At 48.3% G+C, this 17,583-nt stretch overlaps 2 protein-coding genes across 2 annotated transcripts in view; both read right to left on the reverse strand.

Moving 5' to 3' along the window:
- Nucleotides 1-1,589, reverse strand: part of LOC144499483 (cyclic nucleotide-gated channel alpha-4-like) — a 36,523-nt gene extending 34,934 nt beyond the window's left edge. Inside the window, exon 1 of the mRNA XM_078221474.1 lies at nt 1,468-1,589. Coding sequence (XP_078077600.1) covers nt 1,468-1,589 — 122 coding nt within the window. The remainder of the gene's footprint in view (nt 1-1,467) is intronic.
- LOC144499965 (interleukin-1 receptor type 2-like) overlaps nt 1-17,583 on the reverse strand; it is a 1,647,203-nt gene that overhangs the window by 1,181,764 nt on the left and 447,856 nt on the right. The window lies entirely within an intron of this gene.

Consider the following 17,583-nt stretch of genomic DNA (forward strand, 5'->3'; position numbering starts at 1 on the left):
CTGACAGTGCGGCACTCCCTCAGTACAGACCCTCTGACAGTGCAGCACTCCCTCAGTACTGACCCCCTGACAGTGCGGCACTCCCTCAGTACTGACCCTCTGACAGTGCGGCACTCCCTCAGTACTGACCCTCTGACAGTGCGGCACTCCCTCAGTACTGATCCTCTGACAGTGAGGCATTCCCTCAGTCCTGACCCTCTGACAATGCGGCACTCACTCAGTACTGACCCTCTGACATTACGGCACTCCCTCAGTACTGACCCTCTGTTGGTGTAGCGCCCCCTCAGTCCGAACCCGCTAACAGTGCGGCACTCTCTCAGTACTGACCCTCTGACAGTGCGGCACTCCCTCAGTACTGACCCTCTGACAGTGCGGCACTCCCTCAGCACTGACCCTTTGACAGTGCGGCACTCCCTCCGTACTGATCCTCTGACAGTGAGGCATTCCCTCAGTCCTGACCCTCTGACAATGCGGCACTCACTCAGTACTGACCCTCTGACATTACGGCACTCCCTCAGTACTGACCCTCTGACAGTGCGGCACTCCCTCGGTACTGACCCTCTGACAGTGCCGCAGTCCCTCAGTACTGACCCTCTGGCAGTGCAGCACTCCCTCGGTACTGACCCTCTGGCAGTGCGGCACTCCCTCAGTACTGACCCTCTGACAATGCGGCACTCCCTCAGTACTGACCCTCTGACAGTGCGGCACTCCCTCAGCACTGACCCTCTGACAGTGCAGCATTCCCTCAATACTGACTCTCTGACAGTGCGGCACTCCCTCAGTACTGACCCGCTGACACTGCAGCACTCCCTCAGCACTGACCCTCTGACATTGCGGCACTCCCTCAGTATTGACCCTCTGACAGTGCGGCACTCCCTCAGTACTGACCTTCTGACAGTGCAGCACTCCCTGAGTACTGACCCTCTGACATTGCGGCACTCCCTCAGTACTGACCCTCCGGCAGTGCGGCACTCCCTCAGTACTGACCCTCCGGCAGTGCGGCACTCCCTCAGTACTGACCCTCTGACAGTGCGGCACTTCCTCAGTACTGACCCTCTGACAGTGCAGCACTCCCTCAGTACTGACCCTCTGACAGTGCGGCACTCCCTCAGTCCTTCCCATAAATGTTAGCCTCGTTAATGAGGTTCATATCACCAACCCTATCTCCACAGGAGAGTTTGAGCCAAAGCTGCCATGCCTGTCAGGGGATGCTGAGAAGTACAAGAAGGATGCAGCAACCTGACAGCCACTGAACAATCACCAATGACCTGATCTATTATTGTCACATGTATTGGGACACAGTGAAAAGTATTGTTTCTTGCACGCTATCTGGACAAAACATACCATTCATAGAGAAGGAAAGGAAAGAGTGCAGAATCTTGTGTTACAGTCATAGCTGGGGTGTCGAGAAAGATCAACTTCATGCAAGGTAAGTCCATTGGTCTATCGATCTGGCACCTGACTCACCTCAGTGTCTCAGCATCAGCTGGCCGCTCTCTCGCACCCGTACTGACCCGTGTGTTGACCAGGCCATTTGTGAGTTTAGTCCGCGCTGTGAGGTGTTGGATCTGCTTCGCCCAGCGTTGCATGGTGTTGCTGTCCTTTCAGCCTCTGGCTCTGATTTCCAGTCTCTCTGAGTGTTGGAAAGCGTTTTTGCCTGAATCTTTTCTCTCACTTGCTTGCTATCGAGACTCTCGGAGGACCCGAGAGATACCTCCAGCAAAATGCGTCTTAGCAACCGGTGATCGAGCTTCAGAGCAGGCACTGTGCCTGGCAGTGTGGCATCAGATTTCACAAGATCATCCCTGGGGCAGCAACAGTGTGAATCCCACTGACACCACCCAACAACCAGGTCCCCGAGAAAACAGGCAGAGCCGGGGAGAGACAGGAAGCAAGGCAGAGAGAGGGTGAATGAAACAGCAAGGGAGAGAAGAAAAAGAGAACAGGAGGAGAAAGGTAAAACCAGGAAGAGTGGAGGAGTAGCGATGGAGTGACAGGAGGAGAGGAAAAGAAGAGGGAGGAGTGAGAGGAGATGGAATGTCAGTGGTAGAGAGAGGAGGGAAGGGAGAGCGGAGGGGAGGCATTAAGGAGGAGAGGGGAGATGAAGGGATCACGGGAGGGGGGGGGAGGATGGAGGAGAGTGGAGGAGGTTGGAAGACGGGCAGGTGGACAGTTTGTAAGACACTATTCCACTGAGGGCTGCACAGTTTGTAAAAGAGTTGAAGGCATTGGACAAGCTGTGAAATTTCAGAGGGGAACTGGCGAAGCTCAGAGAGAAGTGGGGACAAGATCATAAAAAGTTCAGAGGTCAAACCAAGCAGGAACATGAACCTTTTTGAGTGAACATTGGCAACATCTCAACAACATCCTCAAAACAGCTTGGAGAGGTTTGGAGCAGAGAGGATGTTCAAATCCCAACATCACCACCACAGTTTGGGGTCAATATACAACCCCCACGAACGCATTTTGCCCCTTCGGGATTCTCAACTCCACCCACTCAAAGAACAAGAACAAAGAACAAAGAAAATTACAGCAGAGGAACAGGCCCTTCGGCCCTCCAGGCCTGCACCGACCATGCTGCCCCACTTAACTTAAACCTCTTAATGAAGTTTCCCATTCTTTGTTCGATTCCTTTCTCATTATTCAAAGCACTAAGGCAATTCGATGCCATTACCAACAAGTCACCTACTGATCATCTGGTACCTTTTGTTTCAGATGCAGATGTCATGAAAGAAAGATGTCGACCTGAATATTTTGTCCATCGGGCATGTGCAGATTGGCGGGTCCGGAAACGAGAGTGAAACCTCTTCCCAGCTGTGGTCATCCCCAGAGCGAAATATCATGCTGGCTGGCCAATTAACCGGCAGTCAGAGTGAAGAGTGCTCAGTGATAGGCTGGGACTGCCAAGGAGGGTGAGAAGAGGGTGTGCGCCGGGATAGGGCCGTGTGGTTGGTTGGTTCTTTAAGGACAACACAGCAGAGGGCCCAACTGGGAATCAACCAGAGGGTGGAGCCCTCTTGGAAAAAGGGACATGTTGAAGCAAGCTGCAACTACACGGCTGCTGAACAATTCTTATTGATAAATCCTTTCTGTGTTTATTAATGAAGTCTGGAAAGTGCATCTTCACATCTGCGATAAACTTTCTGCTCTTTCCAGCATTTCAATTCAGCATCTTTTTCATCTACCATTTTTTTCATATTGGTTCTTCTGCTTTGCTAGTAGTGTGACCGTTTCCTTGCCTGAATTGCTGGTTCTGCTGTCACTTTCACTGTTTTTACATCTTCAGTTAATTTCTCATCGCCAAGCTCGCTTTCTTCAAGCTCTTATTCTCCTGATTCAATTCTTCAATGAACTTGTTCTTATTTTCTCGTTATTCTTCATGGAGTTCAGCTTATTCTCCATTGCCTCCTTCATTTTTCCTTCTTCTTAACTTCACTTTGTACATTTTTTACAACTTTTTTCTCCAAATGTGCCGTCTGCCATTTCATTTTGCTGTTCTAATGTCTTCCCTAGAGTTTGAATTATTTTTGCTGATATCTCTTTATATTTAATCATTCCTAGTTTCTTCTGAGGTCTTTCATTTCTGTGTTTTTTCTGAGGATGTATACATTTCACTAATAGATCCTTTATTTCCATTTGTCTTAACTTGAGCCAAATCACTTTGGCTTCAGTGTTGCCTGGTCTGTCTCTGATGAAGTGTTGATTTTTTCTGTCCTGCAATTCTTTCATTGCTCTTCTTCTGGGATCTTTCCATGCCCTCCTTCTGGGGTCTTTCTGTGCCCTCCTTCTGGGGTCTTTCTGTGCTCTCCTTCTGGGGTCTTTCTGTGCTCTCCTTCTGGGGTCTTTCCATGCCCTCCTTCTGGGGTTTTCCTTTGCTTCCTCTTTGAGAGGAAGTTCCACATTGTCGGAACTGATATCCTTCCTCAGTATGGTGTTAATTTCCTCTTTAACCAGCAATGCAATCCCACCGTCTTTCCCGCTTTGTCTGTCCTTCTTAAGTACCGAATACCCCTGGATGTTCAACTCCCATCCCTGGTCATCCTGGAGCCATGTCTCCGTAATCCCGACTATACCACACACATTTACATCTATTTGTGTGATTAATTCACCCACTTTATAGCGAATGCTTCGTGCATTAAGGCACAAAGCTTTTGGGCTCGTCCTTTTAACATTCCTGGTCTCATTCCGATCATTTTTCACTGTGGCCCTGTCTGACTCTGGCCCTTGATTTCTCTGCCTGTCGCTTTCCTTATTCTCCTTACTGCCTTTTCCTCTTGTTTTTAATTCCCACTGCTCTGAGTCTTTGCAAAGGTTCCCATCCGCTTGCCATATTAGTTTAAACCCTCCCCAACCACTCTAGTCAGTACCACCCCCCCCCCCTCCCCCCCCCCCCCCCCCCCCCCCGCCTTTAGCACCGTTTCTGAACTCTCTCAGTCCAATTCTCAGTGGAGTTTGAATGGTTCTTGGCAAACTGTTCATTTGCCTTTCTTCCAGCGATGGAATCTTGTGTAGTGTCACCAGCAAACATTGTTAAACCAGCGTCTGTGGTCATTGGCTCAGAAAAATCACTTTGAAATTTCAGTTCTTCCAGTTAACAATTTGTAATTTCTAATTTTTCAGACACTTGCATTGTTTTCCCATTGTCCTTCTCTGTGTCAACAATGAGCTTTTACTCACAGAAACAGTGTTCGATATGTGACACTCCCGTTCCATCCTCCTCCCCGTTTCCTCCATTTTGTTGTTTCTTGTTCTCATCACAAATTCTAACAGTCGTTAGATTTGTTTTTTATTTCTGCACTCAACCAATTATTCTAATTCACCGGAAACTCCCTTTGCTGCTCAAACATTTTCCACCATTCTTCACAACTGCTCAAAGTTCATCAGCTTTGAACTGAAGATCCACCTTTGTCAAGTTTCCTTGTCCACGTTTATCCTTCAGACAGTTGAAGCCCTCGGGCAAATGTTCCACTTTCCCTGACTGATTCTCAATTGCTTTTATCAGTTTCCTTCTTTCATTTTGTAAACTCCTCTTTCATATTGGCAAGTTGATTTTCTGCTTTGCTTTTCATTGCTTCTTCTTGTTAATAAGTGTCTCGTTTTTCTCCAAGATATCAAACATTTGCTAAGATCGCCATGATCAATTTCCCTTCGCAATGCAGTTGTCCTCACATTGCCCTCTCCATAAGCCAGATCATTACCTGGAATGAGGGTAGGGAGGATAACCCGGGAAATTATAGGCCGGTGAGCTTGATGTCCGTGGTCGGGAAGTTGTTGGAGAGGATTCTTAGAGATAGGATGTATGCGCATTTAGAAAGGAATAAACTCATTAACGATAGTCAGCATGGTTTTGTGAGAGGGCGGTCATGCCTCACTAACCTGGTGGAGTTTTTTGAAGAAGTGACTAGAATGGTTGACGAGGGAAGGGCCGTGGATGTCGTCTATATGGACTTTAGTAAAGCGTTTGACAAAGTCCCTCATGGTAGGTTGGTGCAAAAGGTTGGATCTCATGGGATAAAGGGGGAGGTGGCTAGATGGGTGGAGAACTGGCTTGGTCACAGAAGACAGAGGGTGGTAGTGGAAGGGTCTTTTTCCGGCTGGAGGCCTGTGACTAGTGGTGTTCCGCAGGGCTCTGTATTGGGACCTCTGCTATTTGTGATTTATATAAACGATCTGGAAGAAGGTGTAACTGGGATGATCAGTAAGTTTGCAGATGACACGAGAATGGCTGGACTTGCAGATAGTGAGGAACATTGTCAGAGGCTACAGAAGGTATAGATAGGCTGGAAATTTGGGCAAAGAAATGGCAGATGGAGTTCAATCCAGATAAATGCGAAGTGATGCATTTTGGTAGAACTAACGTAGGGGGGAACTATACGATAAATGGCAGAACCATAAAGGGTGTAGATACGCAGAGGGACCTGGGTGTGCAAGTCCACAGATCCTTGAAGGTGACGTCACAGGTGGAGAAGGTAGTGAATAAGGCATATGGCATGCTTGCCTTTATAGGACGGGGCATAGAGTATAAAAGTTGGGGTCTGATGTTGCAGTTGTATAGAACGTTGGTTCGGCCGCATTTGGAATACTGCGCCCAGTTCTGGTCGCCACACTACCAAAAGGACGTGAAGGCTTTAGAGAGAGTGCAGAGGAGGTTTACCAGGATGTTGCCTGGTATGGAAGAGCTTAGTTATGAGGAGAGATTGGGTAAACTGGGGTTGTTCTCACTGGAAAGACGGAGGATGAGGGGTGACCTAATAGAGGTGTATAAAATTATGAAAGGCATAGATAGGATGAACAGTGGGAAGCTTTTTCCCAGATCAGTGGTGACGTTCACGAGGGGTCATAGGTTCAAGGTGAGGGAGGGAGGTTTAACACGGATATCAGAAGGACGTATTTTACACAGAGGGTGGTGGGGGCCTGGAATCCGCTGCCAGGCAAGGTGGTGGAGGCGGACACACTGGGAATGTTTAAGACTTATCTAGATAGCCACATGTACGGAGTGGGAATGGAGGGATACAAAAGAATGGTCTAGTTTGGACCAGGGAGCGGCGCAGGCTTGGAGGGCCGAAGGGCCTGTTCCTGTGCTGTATTGTTCTTTGTTCTTTGTTCTTTGAAATCTGTTCCTCCAGTAGGTAACCTAGGAATAATTCCCAACATTACAATTCAATTTACAAAATTACTTCTTAAATTAACTTTGCACAAAGAAACAGGTTCGTCCCTTCCATTAATACCTCTTACTCATATTCTTTCCTTCAGAAAAATTCCTGAAATGCAAATTGTGCCATCAGCCACCATCACTGACTGATCCGTTCCTGTATTGCTTAAATTTTTCATTTGTCTACTTATTTTGTTAGACAAGGAAAGGGAAAACTTCTCCCTGTGAAACAAAACATTCAGAACCTCCAATAGCCTGACTGCTTTCCCACCTTGAGATCTATCCCCCCTTTCTCATAGATTCTGAAGGAATATGTTCCACCTGTAACATTACTAAAGTTTTAAGAATAATTTCCATTTCAGATGTTTCCCACTACTGCAACTGGTCATCCATTTAATTCCTGCCTGAATAAGGATGAAGGAAAAAAGGTTTGGTTCTATGGACAAGTTCATAATCATCTGCTAACTCTGCTGCCTGTGTAACAGTTTTAACTTTTTGTTCCTCAACATGTGTCCCAATAACCAGAGGAAGTGAATTTTTAAATTCTTCTAAAAGAATCACCTCTCCAAGACCTTCACATGTTTTCTCTATCCATGAACACCCATATCAAACAGTCAAAATTATTTTGCTTCGTTCTCTCAAATTCAATTTGAGTTTGTCCTGGCTGTTTGCTTGCATTTCTGTGCCTTTAAGAAATGTATTTTATTATGTTTCTCTACAGGTTGTCGGCACCGTGGTGTCTGCAGCCGGTGTCCTTTATTGTTACTGAAGCAGTATAATTGATACGATGTTGATTTTAATCTAAACTTGCAGCGTCCTGTGGTTTTAACATTTCCCCCGGGATTGCTGAGTAGACTTGATTTGGGATCATTGGCAGGTCAGGTGATACACCTGGGGACAGCTATTTTTCACACAGCATTCCAGTTTTAGAACAAAGAACAAAGAACAAAGAAAATTACAGCACAGGAACAGGCCCTTCAGCCCGACCATGCTGCCCAACTTAACTAAAACCCCCGACCCTAAGTTTTGTTTTCAGAAGCAGTTTGAAGCTGAGAGAAGCAGCAGTGGTTTTTTTCTCTCTCTGGAGTTGGATTTTTAGCTGTTCAAGTGTTCCTGTGTTGGAAGCTGCCAGACGGGGGTTATCTGTCTGAGGTTGTGCTGTTTGGAAGATATATTCTTCTCTGAAGACAGCTGTTGGGTTAAATGTCCCAAAGAGTTCAAAATCTGGCATCAAATGAGCATACTTATTTTTGTGCTAACTAATGCTGGAGAAGGGTGTATCTGTGGGATATTGCTTGACACTGGAACAACAGAGATAGCTAGCTGTTAGGAGTTATACTGTGGTGTTTAATTCTTGTAATTGGTAAAAGTTATGCTAATTATTTTTATTATATTCTGTGTTCTTAAATAAGCTTTATTTGATTAAAACTTCCTCGTGGGTCACTTGAATCACACGTGGAGTGAAACACCTTATGCTCACCCGAATGCCAAAATCAAATGTAAAACTTAGGGTCTGGGCTATCTTCATAAAACACCTTAGAGTGTGTGGCCTTGGTCTTAACATTTCTAAATTTCTGCCTATATGCCTCAGGCACCAACTTGTACACACTAAGGATAACTTGCGCTGCTCCTTCGTCAGATGGAGTGGAAATCTGCAGATATGGCCAGATATCCACTCCATCTGACGAAGGAGCAGCGCTCCGAAAGCTAATGGTATTTGCTACCAAATGAACCTGTTGGACTTTAACCTGGTGTTGTTAAAACTCTTACTCTGTCTACATCAACAGTGCTGAAGTAGAAAGGGTCGAGAGCTTCACGTTTTTAGGTGTCCAGGTCACCAACAACCTGTCCTGGTCCCTCCATGCTGACACTATAGTTAAGAAAGCCCACCAATGCCTCTACTTTCTCAGAAGACAAAGGAAATTTGGCATGTCCGCTACGACTCTCACCAACTTTTACAGATGCACCATAGAAAGCATTCTTTCTGGTTGTATCAAAGCTTGGTATGGCTCCTGCTCTGTCCAAGACCCCAAGAAACTACAAAGGGTTGTGAACGTAGCCCAGTCCATCATAGAGTCATAGAAATTTACAGCATAGAAACAGGGTCTTTGGCCCAACTTGTCCAAGCTGCCCCTTTGTTTTAAACCCCTAAGCTAGTCCCAATTGCCCGCATTTAGCCCATATCCCTCTATACCCATCTTGCCCATGTAACTATCTAAACGCTTTTTAAAAGACAAAATTGTACCTGCCTCTACTACTACCTCTGGCAGCTTGTTCCAGACACTCACCACTCTCTGTGTGAAAGAATTGCCCTCTGGACCCTTTTGTATCTCTCCCCTCTCACCTTAAACCTATACCCTCTAGTTTTAGACTCCCCTATCTTTGGGAAAAGATATTGACTCTCTAGCTGATCTATGGCCCTCATCATTTTGTAGATCTCTAAAAGATCACCCTGAAGCCTTCTACGCTCCAGAGAAAAAAGTTCCAGTCTAACCAGCCTCTCCTTATAACTCAATCCATCAAGTCCCGGTAGCATCATAGTAAATCTTTTCTGCACTCTTTCTAGTTTAATAATATCCTTTCTATAATAGGGTGACCAGGACTGTACACAGTATTCCAAGTGTGGCCTTACCAATGTCTTGTACAACTTCAACAAGACATTCCAACTCCTGTATTCAATGTTCTGACCAAGCATGCCGAATGCCTTCTTCACCACTCTGTCCACCTGTGACTCCACTTTCAAGGAGCTATGAACATGTACCCCTAGATCTCTTTGTTCTGTAACTCTCCCCAACGCCCTACCATTAACTGAGTAAGTCCTACTCTGGTTCAATCTACCAAAATGCATCACCTCGCATTTGTCTAAATTAAACTCCATCTGCCATTCATCAGCCCACTGGCCCAATTGATCAAGATTCCATTGCAATCCTCGATAACCTTCTTCAAAGTCCACTATGCCATCAATCACACAAACCAGCCTCCCATCCATTGACACTGTCTACACTTCCTGCTGCCTCGGAAAAGCAGCCAGCATAATTAAGGACCCCACACACCCTTGGCGTGCTCTCTTCCACCTTCTTCCGTTGGGAAAAAGAGGCCTGGGCTTCGGCACCTCCTTCTGCGACTGGATCCTGAACTTCCTAACTCACAGACCACAATCAGTAAGGATCGGCAACAACACCACCTCCACCATCATCCTCAACACCGGTGCCCCACAAGGCTGTGTTCTCAGCCCCCTGCTATACTCCGTATACATCTATGACTGTGCGGCCAAATTCCTCTCCAATGCGATTTTCAAGTTTGCTGATGACACCAGCGTAGTGGGTCGGATCTCAAACAATGACGAGACAGAGTACAGGAATGAGATAGAGAATCTGGTGAACTGGTGCGGCAACAATAATCTCTCAATCAATGTCAACAAAATGAAGGAGATTGTCATCGACTTCAGGAAGCGTAAAGGAGAACATGCCCCTGTCTACATCAATGGGGACGAAGTAGAAAGAGAGCTTCAACTTTTTAGGTGTCCAGATCACCAACAACCTGTCCTGGTCCCCCCATGCCGACACTATAGTTAAGAAAGCCCACCAACGCCTCTACTTTCTCAGAAGACTAAGGAAATTTGGCATGTCAACTACGATTCTCACCAACTTTTACAGGTGCACCATGGAAAGCATTCTTTCTGGTTGTATCACAGCTTGGTATGGCTCCTGCTCTGCCCAAGACCGCAAGGAATTACAAAAGATTGTGAATGTAGCCAAATCCATCACGCAAACCAGCCTCCCATCCATTGACTCTGTCTACACTTCCCGCTACCTTGGCAAAGCAGCCAGTATAATTAAGGACCCCACGCACCCCGGACATTCTCTTGTCCACCTTCTTCCTTTGGGAAAAAAATACAAAAGTCTGAGGTCATTTACCAACCGACTCAAGAACAGCTTCTTCCCTGCTGCCATCAGACTTTTGAATGGACCTACCTTGCATTAAGTTGATCTTTCTCTACACCCTAGCTATGACTGTAACGCTACATTCTGCACTCTCTCCTTTCCTTCTCTATGAACGGTATGCTTTGTCTGGATAGCGCGCAAGAAACAATACTTTTCACTGTATGTTAATACATGTGACAATAATAAATCAAATCAAGTACCTCTGCATCCCACTTACACTTTTTTAAGGATTCAATGATCCCAGTATTCAACAATAAATTCCAGACCATGTTTTCCTATTCAGCATCCAGAAACTTGCTTTCCATGTTTCAAAATCTCTGAATGAATTGTTACTAATCAGCATCCAGTAACCCTGTCACCATGCTTTGCAACCCCACAAAGGCCCCTACTTTTGCTACGACTCCAGTTGATGTTGTTCTTATGTAACTGGACGGGAAGATTCCAGAATAAAACTATGGCTCAAAATAATGTAACTTTAACTTTTAAAAATAACACACGGTGGAACAAGTTTCCTCCCACAGTCCAAAGATGTGCGGGTTAGGGTGATTGGCCATGCTAAATTGACCCTAGTGTCAGGGGGATTAGCAGGGTAAATATGTGGGGTTATGGGGATAGGGCCTGGGTGGGATTGTGGTCGGTACAGACTGGATGGGCCGAATGGCCTCCTTCTCCACTGTAGGATTCTATGATTCTATGGATACTCATCATTTTGGAAGGAAAGGCAAAATAAAAAGGAGGTGGGGTCGTGCTGTTAATAGGGATGAGATCAGTACATTAATGAGCGAGAATCTTAGATCAAAGAATGACGATATAGATTCTGTCTTGGTGGGGCTGAGAAACAGCAAGGGGCAAGGGGCAGTAAACATAGAACATAGAACATTACAGCGCAGAACAGGCCCTTCGGCCCACGATGTTGCACCGACCAGTTAAAAAAAAACTGTGACCCTCCAACCTAAACCAATTTCTTTTCGTCCATGAACCTATCTACGGATCTCTTAAACGCCCCCAAACTAGGCGCATTTACTACTGATGCTGGCAGGGCATTCCAATCCCTCACCACCCTCTGGGTAAAGAACCTACCCCTGACATCGGTTCTATAACTACCCCCCCTCAATTTAAAGCCATGCCCCCTCGTGCTGGATTTCTCCATCAGAGGAAAAAGGCTATCACTATCCACCCTATCTAAACCTCTAATCATCTTATATGTTTCAATAAGATCCCCTCTTAGCCGCCGCCTTTCCAGCGAAAACAATCCCAAATCCCTCAGCCTCTCCTCATAGGATCTCCCCTCCATACCAGGCAACATCCTGGTAAACCTCCTCTGCACCCTCTCCAAAGCCTCCACATCCTTCCTGTAATGTGGGGACCAGAACTGCACACAGTACTCCAAGTGCGGCCGCACCAGAGTTGTGTACAGTTGCAACATAACGCTACGACTCCTAAATTCAATCCCCCTACCAATAAACGCCAAGACACCATATGCCTTCTTAACAACCTTATCTACTTGATTCCCAACTTTCAGGGATCTATGCACACATACACCTAGATCCCTCTGCTCCTCCACACTATTCAAAGTCCTCCCGTTAGCCCTATACTCAACACATCTGATGGGAGTTGTTTGCAGGTCACCAAACTGTTGTGGCAATTGATCAAATGCTGCATAAAATTTGAGATGATTGACCAGGCAGCGAGCTGAAAGCCACCCTGGCACGGGCAGTTTGTGCAAAAGTATCACTCCAAATTGTAGAGTACGATCCCTCCTGATTATTCTCTGGAAACGAAACAAACCAGTCAGGATCCTGAATGATGCTTTTTGTGTGTGACATTTTCAGTGTGATCTGTGTCGCTGAAAACAGGTTGTGTTCGACTACAAGCTGATCCTGCCATGTTTCACCATCATCAGGAAAGAAACGTTTCTGCAGGTTGATGATTTCTTATGGGGCGGTCCTGCAGAAATTAAGAAATGTGTGAAAATTGGAAGTCAGGCCTGTGGGTTTTTGAATATATTAGTTTAAATCTTGTGGAGAATAGATCTGGAATAACTTTAAATCAACCATCCTGTTTAGACAGTGGTACTCCCATCCCAATGAATCATACAAATCAGCACTAAACCTCATTGGGCAGTTATACAGATTGGCCAATCAGGCAAGACCATTTAGATATGTTGGTTTTTGGTACCTCAATGAAAGACTGTCAAGTGGAGAATGTTTTAAGGGCAAATAAAACATTAAGAAAGCGAAATCATGGTTTAATACGGTTAAAGGAGGGACAGGATTGGCAGCTTTAAACATTCCGGGATGATGCGCGACAATCGAGCACGAGACACAAGGCTTCAGTGATTGAAGGCTTTTATTGTCTAACAATGGAACTATTTAAACACGAGTACACCATTCCAGACTGGAGGGGTCCCGCCCGAGCAGAGGGTCTTATACCTCTCCCAGGAGGCGGGGCCCGACTGGGATGTGCCACAACAACATCCACCACAGGTATATTAATCCCACAGTGTAAACACCCTAGCCCAACAACATTATAACAACCCCACAGTGTGAACACCCTAACCCAACAGCAACATTGGAATAACCCCACAGTGGTAACCAACGATGGTTCACCACATTCACCCCTCCTTTGAAAACAAAGGCCGGCGGGGTGCGAAAACAGACTACATATATACAAAAAAAATCTACAAGTCCAGACGGTCTGGAGGACCGCACCATCGTTGTGACCACCTCAATACCGGCTGTGACACCGGAGCAGGTGCTTGCGGTGGTGTTCTCTCCAAAACAGCGTCCGGCTGTCCCCTCGAGGACTCACGGGCCGGTTGACCCTGGTGAAGCGGTAGTGCAGGGGATCCCGGTACCTTCTGTGGCGGCGCCGATCTCCGAGTCTCAGGCAAGCTGTACATGGGAGTATAACTGTTATGCACTGGTCCCGGTGCTGACCGCGCCACGTCCGGGGGAGAAATAAGCGATAGGGGATTCGTGACTGGGGGTATGGGAGCGACAGGAGTTGCTACGTCCCCTGCGGGCGCCAGGTCTCGGATCGAGACTGTGTCCTCTCGCCCGTCAGGATATGCCACATAGGCATACTGAGGGTTGGCGTGGAGGAGGTGGACCTGTTCGACCAAGGGGTCGGACTTGCGGGCCCTTACATGTCGCCGCAGAAGGACGGGTCCTGGGTACGTCAACCAGGCTGGTAAAGATATCCCCGAGGACGACTTCCGAGGGAATGAGAACATCCTCTCATGGGGAGTAGCATTGGTTGCCGTACACAGGAGGGAGCGAATGGAGTGAAGCGCATTTGGAAGGACCTCCTGCCAATGGGAGACTGGAAGGCCTTTGGACTTCAGTGCCAATAGGACAGCCTTCCAGACTGTAGCATTCTCTCTCTCCACCTGTCCGTTGCCCCTAGGGTTGTAACTCGTGGTTCTACTAGAGGCAATCCCGTATGAGAGCAGGAATTGCCTCAAGTCGTTACTCATGAACGACGAGCCCCTGTCGCTATGTATATAGCAGGGGTACCCGAACAGGGTAAAAAGATCACGGAATGCCTTGATCACCGTGGCAGTCGACGTGTCCGCACAGGGGACAACAAACGGGAACCGGGAGTACTCATCTATGATGTTAAGAAAGTACACGTTCCGGTCTGTTGAGGGAAGGGGGCCCTTAAAATCCACACTCAGCCTCTCGAAGGGGCGAGTGGCCTTGACCAATTGTGCCCGGTCAGGTCGGTAAAAGTGCGGTTTGCATTCCGCGCAAATCCGACAGCTCCTAGTTACTGACCTGACATCCTCCACCGAGTAGGGCAGGTTGCGGGCTTTGATGAAGTGGTAGAGCCGAGTGACCCCAGGATGGCACAGGTCATTATGGAGGGCGTTCAAGCGGTCCTCCTGCATAGTAGCGCATGTTCCGCGCGAGAGGGCATCCGAGGGCTCATTGAGTTTCCCTGGACGATACATAATATCGTAATTATAGGTGGAGAGCTCAATTCTCCACCGCAAGATCTTGTCATTCTTGATCTTGCCCCTCTGCGTATTATTGAACATAAACGCCACGGACCGCTGGTCTGTGATCAGGGTGAACCGCTTTCCCGCCAGGTAATGGCGCCAGTGTCTGACGGCCTCCACAATAGCCTGGGCCTCCTTCTCCACCGCTGAATGCCGAATTTCGGGACCTTGAAGGGTGCGGGAAAAAAACGCGACGGGCCTGCCTGCCTGATTTAGTGTGGCGGCTAGGGCGAAATCAGATGCATCACTTTCCACCTGAAAAGGGATGGATTCATCCACCGCGTGCATCGTGGCTTTCGCAATGTCGCTTTTCAATGCCTTGAAGGCCAATTGGGCCTCTGGCGTGAGTGGAAAAGTCGTGGACTTAATAAGCGGACGGGCTTTGTCCGCGTAGTTGGGGACCCACTGCGCATAATAGGAGAAGAAGCCGAGGCATCTCCTCAGTGCTTTTGCGCTAGCGGGCAAGGGAAGTTCAGTAAGGGGGCGCATACGGTCTGGATCAGGGCCAATGACCCCGTTTTCCACCACGTATCCCAGGATGGCTAACCTGCGCGTACGGAATACACACTTCTCCCTGTTGTAGGTCAGATTCAGGCAAGATGCAGTGCGCAAAAAGTTCTGGAGATTTGTGTCATGGTCCTGCTGATCATGGCCGCAGATGGTGACATTATCCAGGTACGGGAAGGTAGCCCGCAACCCGTTCTGGTCCACCATTCGGTCCATAGCACGCTGGAAAACCGAGACCCCATTGGTGACACCAAATGGAACCCTAAGAAACTGATACAGACGACCATCCGCCTCAAAAGCCGTGTAATGTCGGTCCTCTGGGCAGATGGGGAGTTGGTGGTAGGCGGACTTAAGGTCTATGGTGGAGAACACCCGGTACTGCGCAATCTGATTGACCATATCAGATATGCGCGGGAGAGGATACGCATCCAGCTGCGTATATCGATTAATGGTCTGACTGTAGTCGATGACCATCCGGGGTTTGTTCCCGCTCTTAACCACCACGACCTGTGCTCTCCGCGGACTAACGCTGGACTGTATGATCCCTTCTTTGAGGAGCCGCTGAACCTCAGATCTGATGAAGATCCGGTCTTCAGCACTGTAACGCCTACTTTTAGTAGCGATGGGCTTGCAGCCTGGTACCAGATTCTTAAATAAAGAGGGTGTGGTGATCTTTAGTGTGGAAAGATTGCATGCGGGGCGCTTTGGACGATTTGGAGGCTGCGGCTGATCCCCTACTGTCAGCGAAGGGAGTGGCCCACCGTACTGTAGGATCACACTCTTCATGTGGACCATAAAGTTTAGTCCGAGGAGAATTGGCGCGCAAAGATGCGGCAACACAAGGAGCCTGTATCGCTCGTAAATTGTGCCCTGCACTTCCAGAGTTACCACACAACGTCCTTGGATCGGTACAGACCGGGACCGTGATGCCATAGAAATTGTCTGTTTGGCAGGTAGAACCCGGAGTCCACACCTCTTTGCAGTGTCAGGGTGAATAAAACTCTCGGTGCTCCCGCTGTCAAACAGACAATAAACAGTACGACCATTTACCTTAATGTTCATCATTGAACAGTCAAGCCTGTGGTGCTTAGCCTGGTCCAGGGTGATCGACACCACCGTTGGCCCTTGGACGTCACTGCAGGCAGCCGAGGTTGATGCTGAGGACCCCTGCTGGTCGCTCCTGGTCGTCGTCGACCAAGATGGCCGCCCCCATGAATCGCACATGGTTGAGGGCGCCAAGCGTAGCGACTCCTGGTGGTCATCCTCCTCCTCCGCCAGCCACAATGGCGTCGTCCTGGGCTCGCACGTGGACGGACCTCGTGGGTACTGCGACGCCGATGGAGATGATCTCCGTTCTGGAGGGTCACAGGCTGCACTGCCGTTCTTGGGCTTCGATCTGCAGACTTTCGCGTAGTGCCCCTTTTTACCGCATTGATTGCAGATCACCGTTTTAGCAGGACACTGTTGCCGTGGATGCTTGGCTCCTCCGCAGAAATAGCACCGCGGGCCGCCTGGGGCTGCCGCCGTCGTCGGGTCGATATGGGAGCGCGAGCCCGTGGGGCGAGGAGGGATTTGTGACTGCTCCTGCCACGTTGTCTCCACGTGGTCCTCCGGATACAGGGCCAAGCTTTTCGACGCCGCCTCCAGCATTTCAGCCATCTCCATCGCTTGGGTCAGGTTGAGATTCCCCTTTTCCAGCAGCTTGAGCCGGATGTACGAGGACCCTACCCCTGCCACAAACGCATCTCGGGCGAGGTCGTACATGTACTGCTCAGCCGACACAGCTTTGCAGTCGCAGCCCCTGGCAAGCTGCAAGAGCTCATTGGCGTAGTCCTCCATGGTTTCGCCCGACTGCCGACGTCGTGTAGCGAGGAGGTAACGAGCGTGGATCTCGTTGGGTGGTCTCGTGTATCGCTTTTTTAAAAGCTCGAGGACCCTCGGGTAAGTGGTGGCCGCACGAATCGCGAGGTAGACAGTGTCGCTTACCCTCGCATGGAGGACCTGGAGTCTGTCGTTATCCGTAGTGACCGCTGCAGAGGCTGCCAGGTAGTCCTCGAAACACTTCAGCCAGTGTTAGAGGCGCCGACCGCACGTGGATCCAGCGTCAGACGCTCTGGCTTTAGCATTTGTTCCATACTCTCCTTTCTGACGAGAGTTTCGTGTTAGACAATAAAATTGATGCGCGACAATCGAGCACGAGACACAAGGCTTCAGTGATTGAAGGCTTTTATTGTCTAACAATGGAACTATTTAAACACGAGTACACCATTCCAGACTGGAGGGGTCCCGCCCGAGCAGAGGGTCTTATACCTCTCCCAGGAGGCGGGGCCCGACCGGGATGTGCCACAACAGCATCCACCACAGGTATATTAATCCCACAGTGTAAACACCCTAGCCCAACAACAACATTATAACAACCCCACAGTGTCAACACCCTAACCCAACAGCAACATTAGAATAACCCCACAGTGGTAACC

The sequence above is a fragment of the Mustelus asterias genome, chromosome 10 (assembly GCF_964213995.1).
Source record: "Mustelus asterias chromosome 10, sMusAst1.hap1.1, whole genome shotgun sequence".
Taxonomy (NCBI): Eukaryota; Metazoa; Chordata; class Chondrichthyes; order Carcharhiniformes; family Triakidae; genus Mustelus; species Mustelus asterias.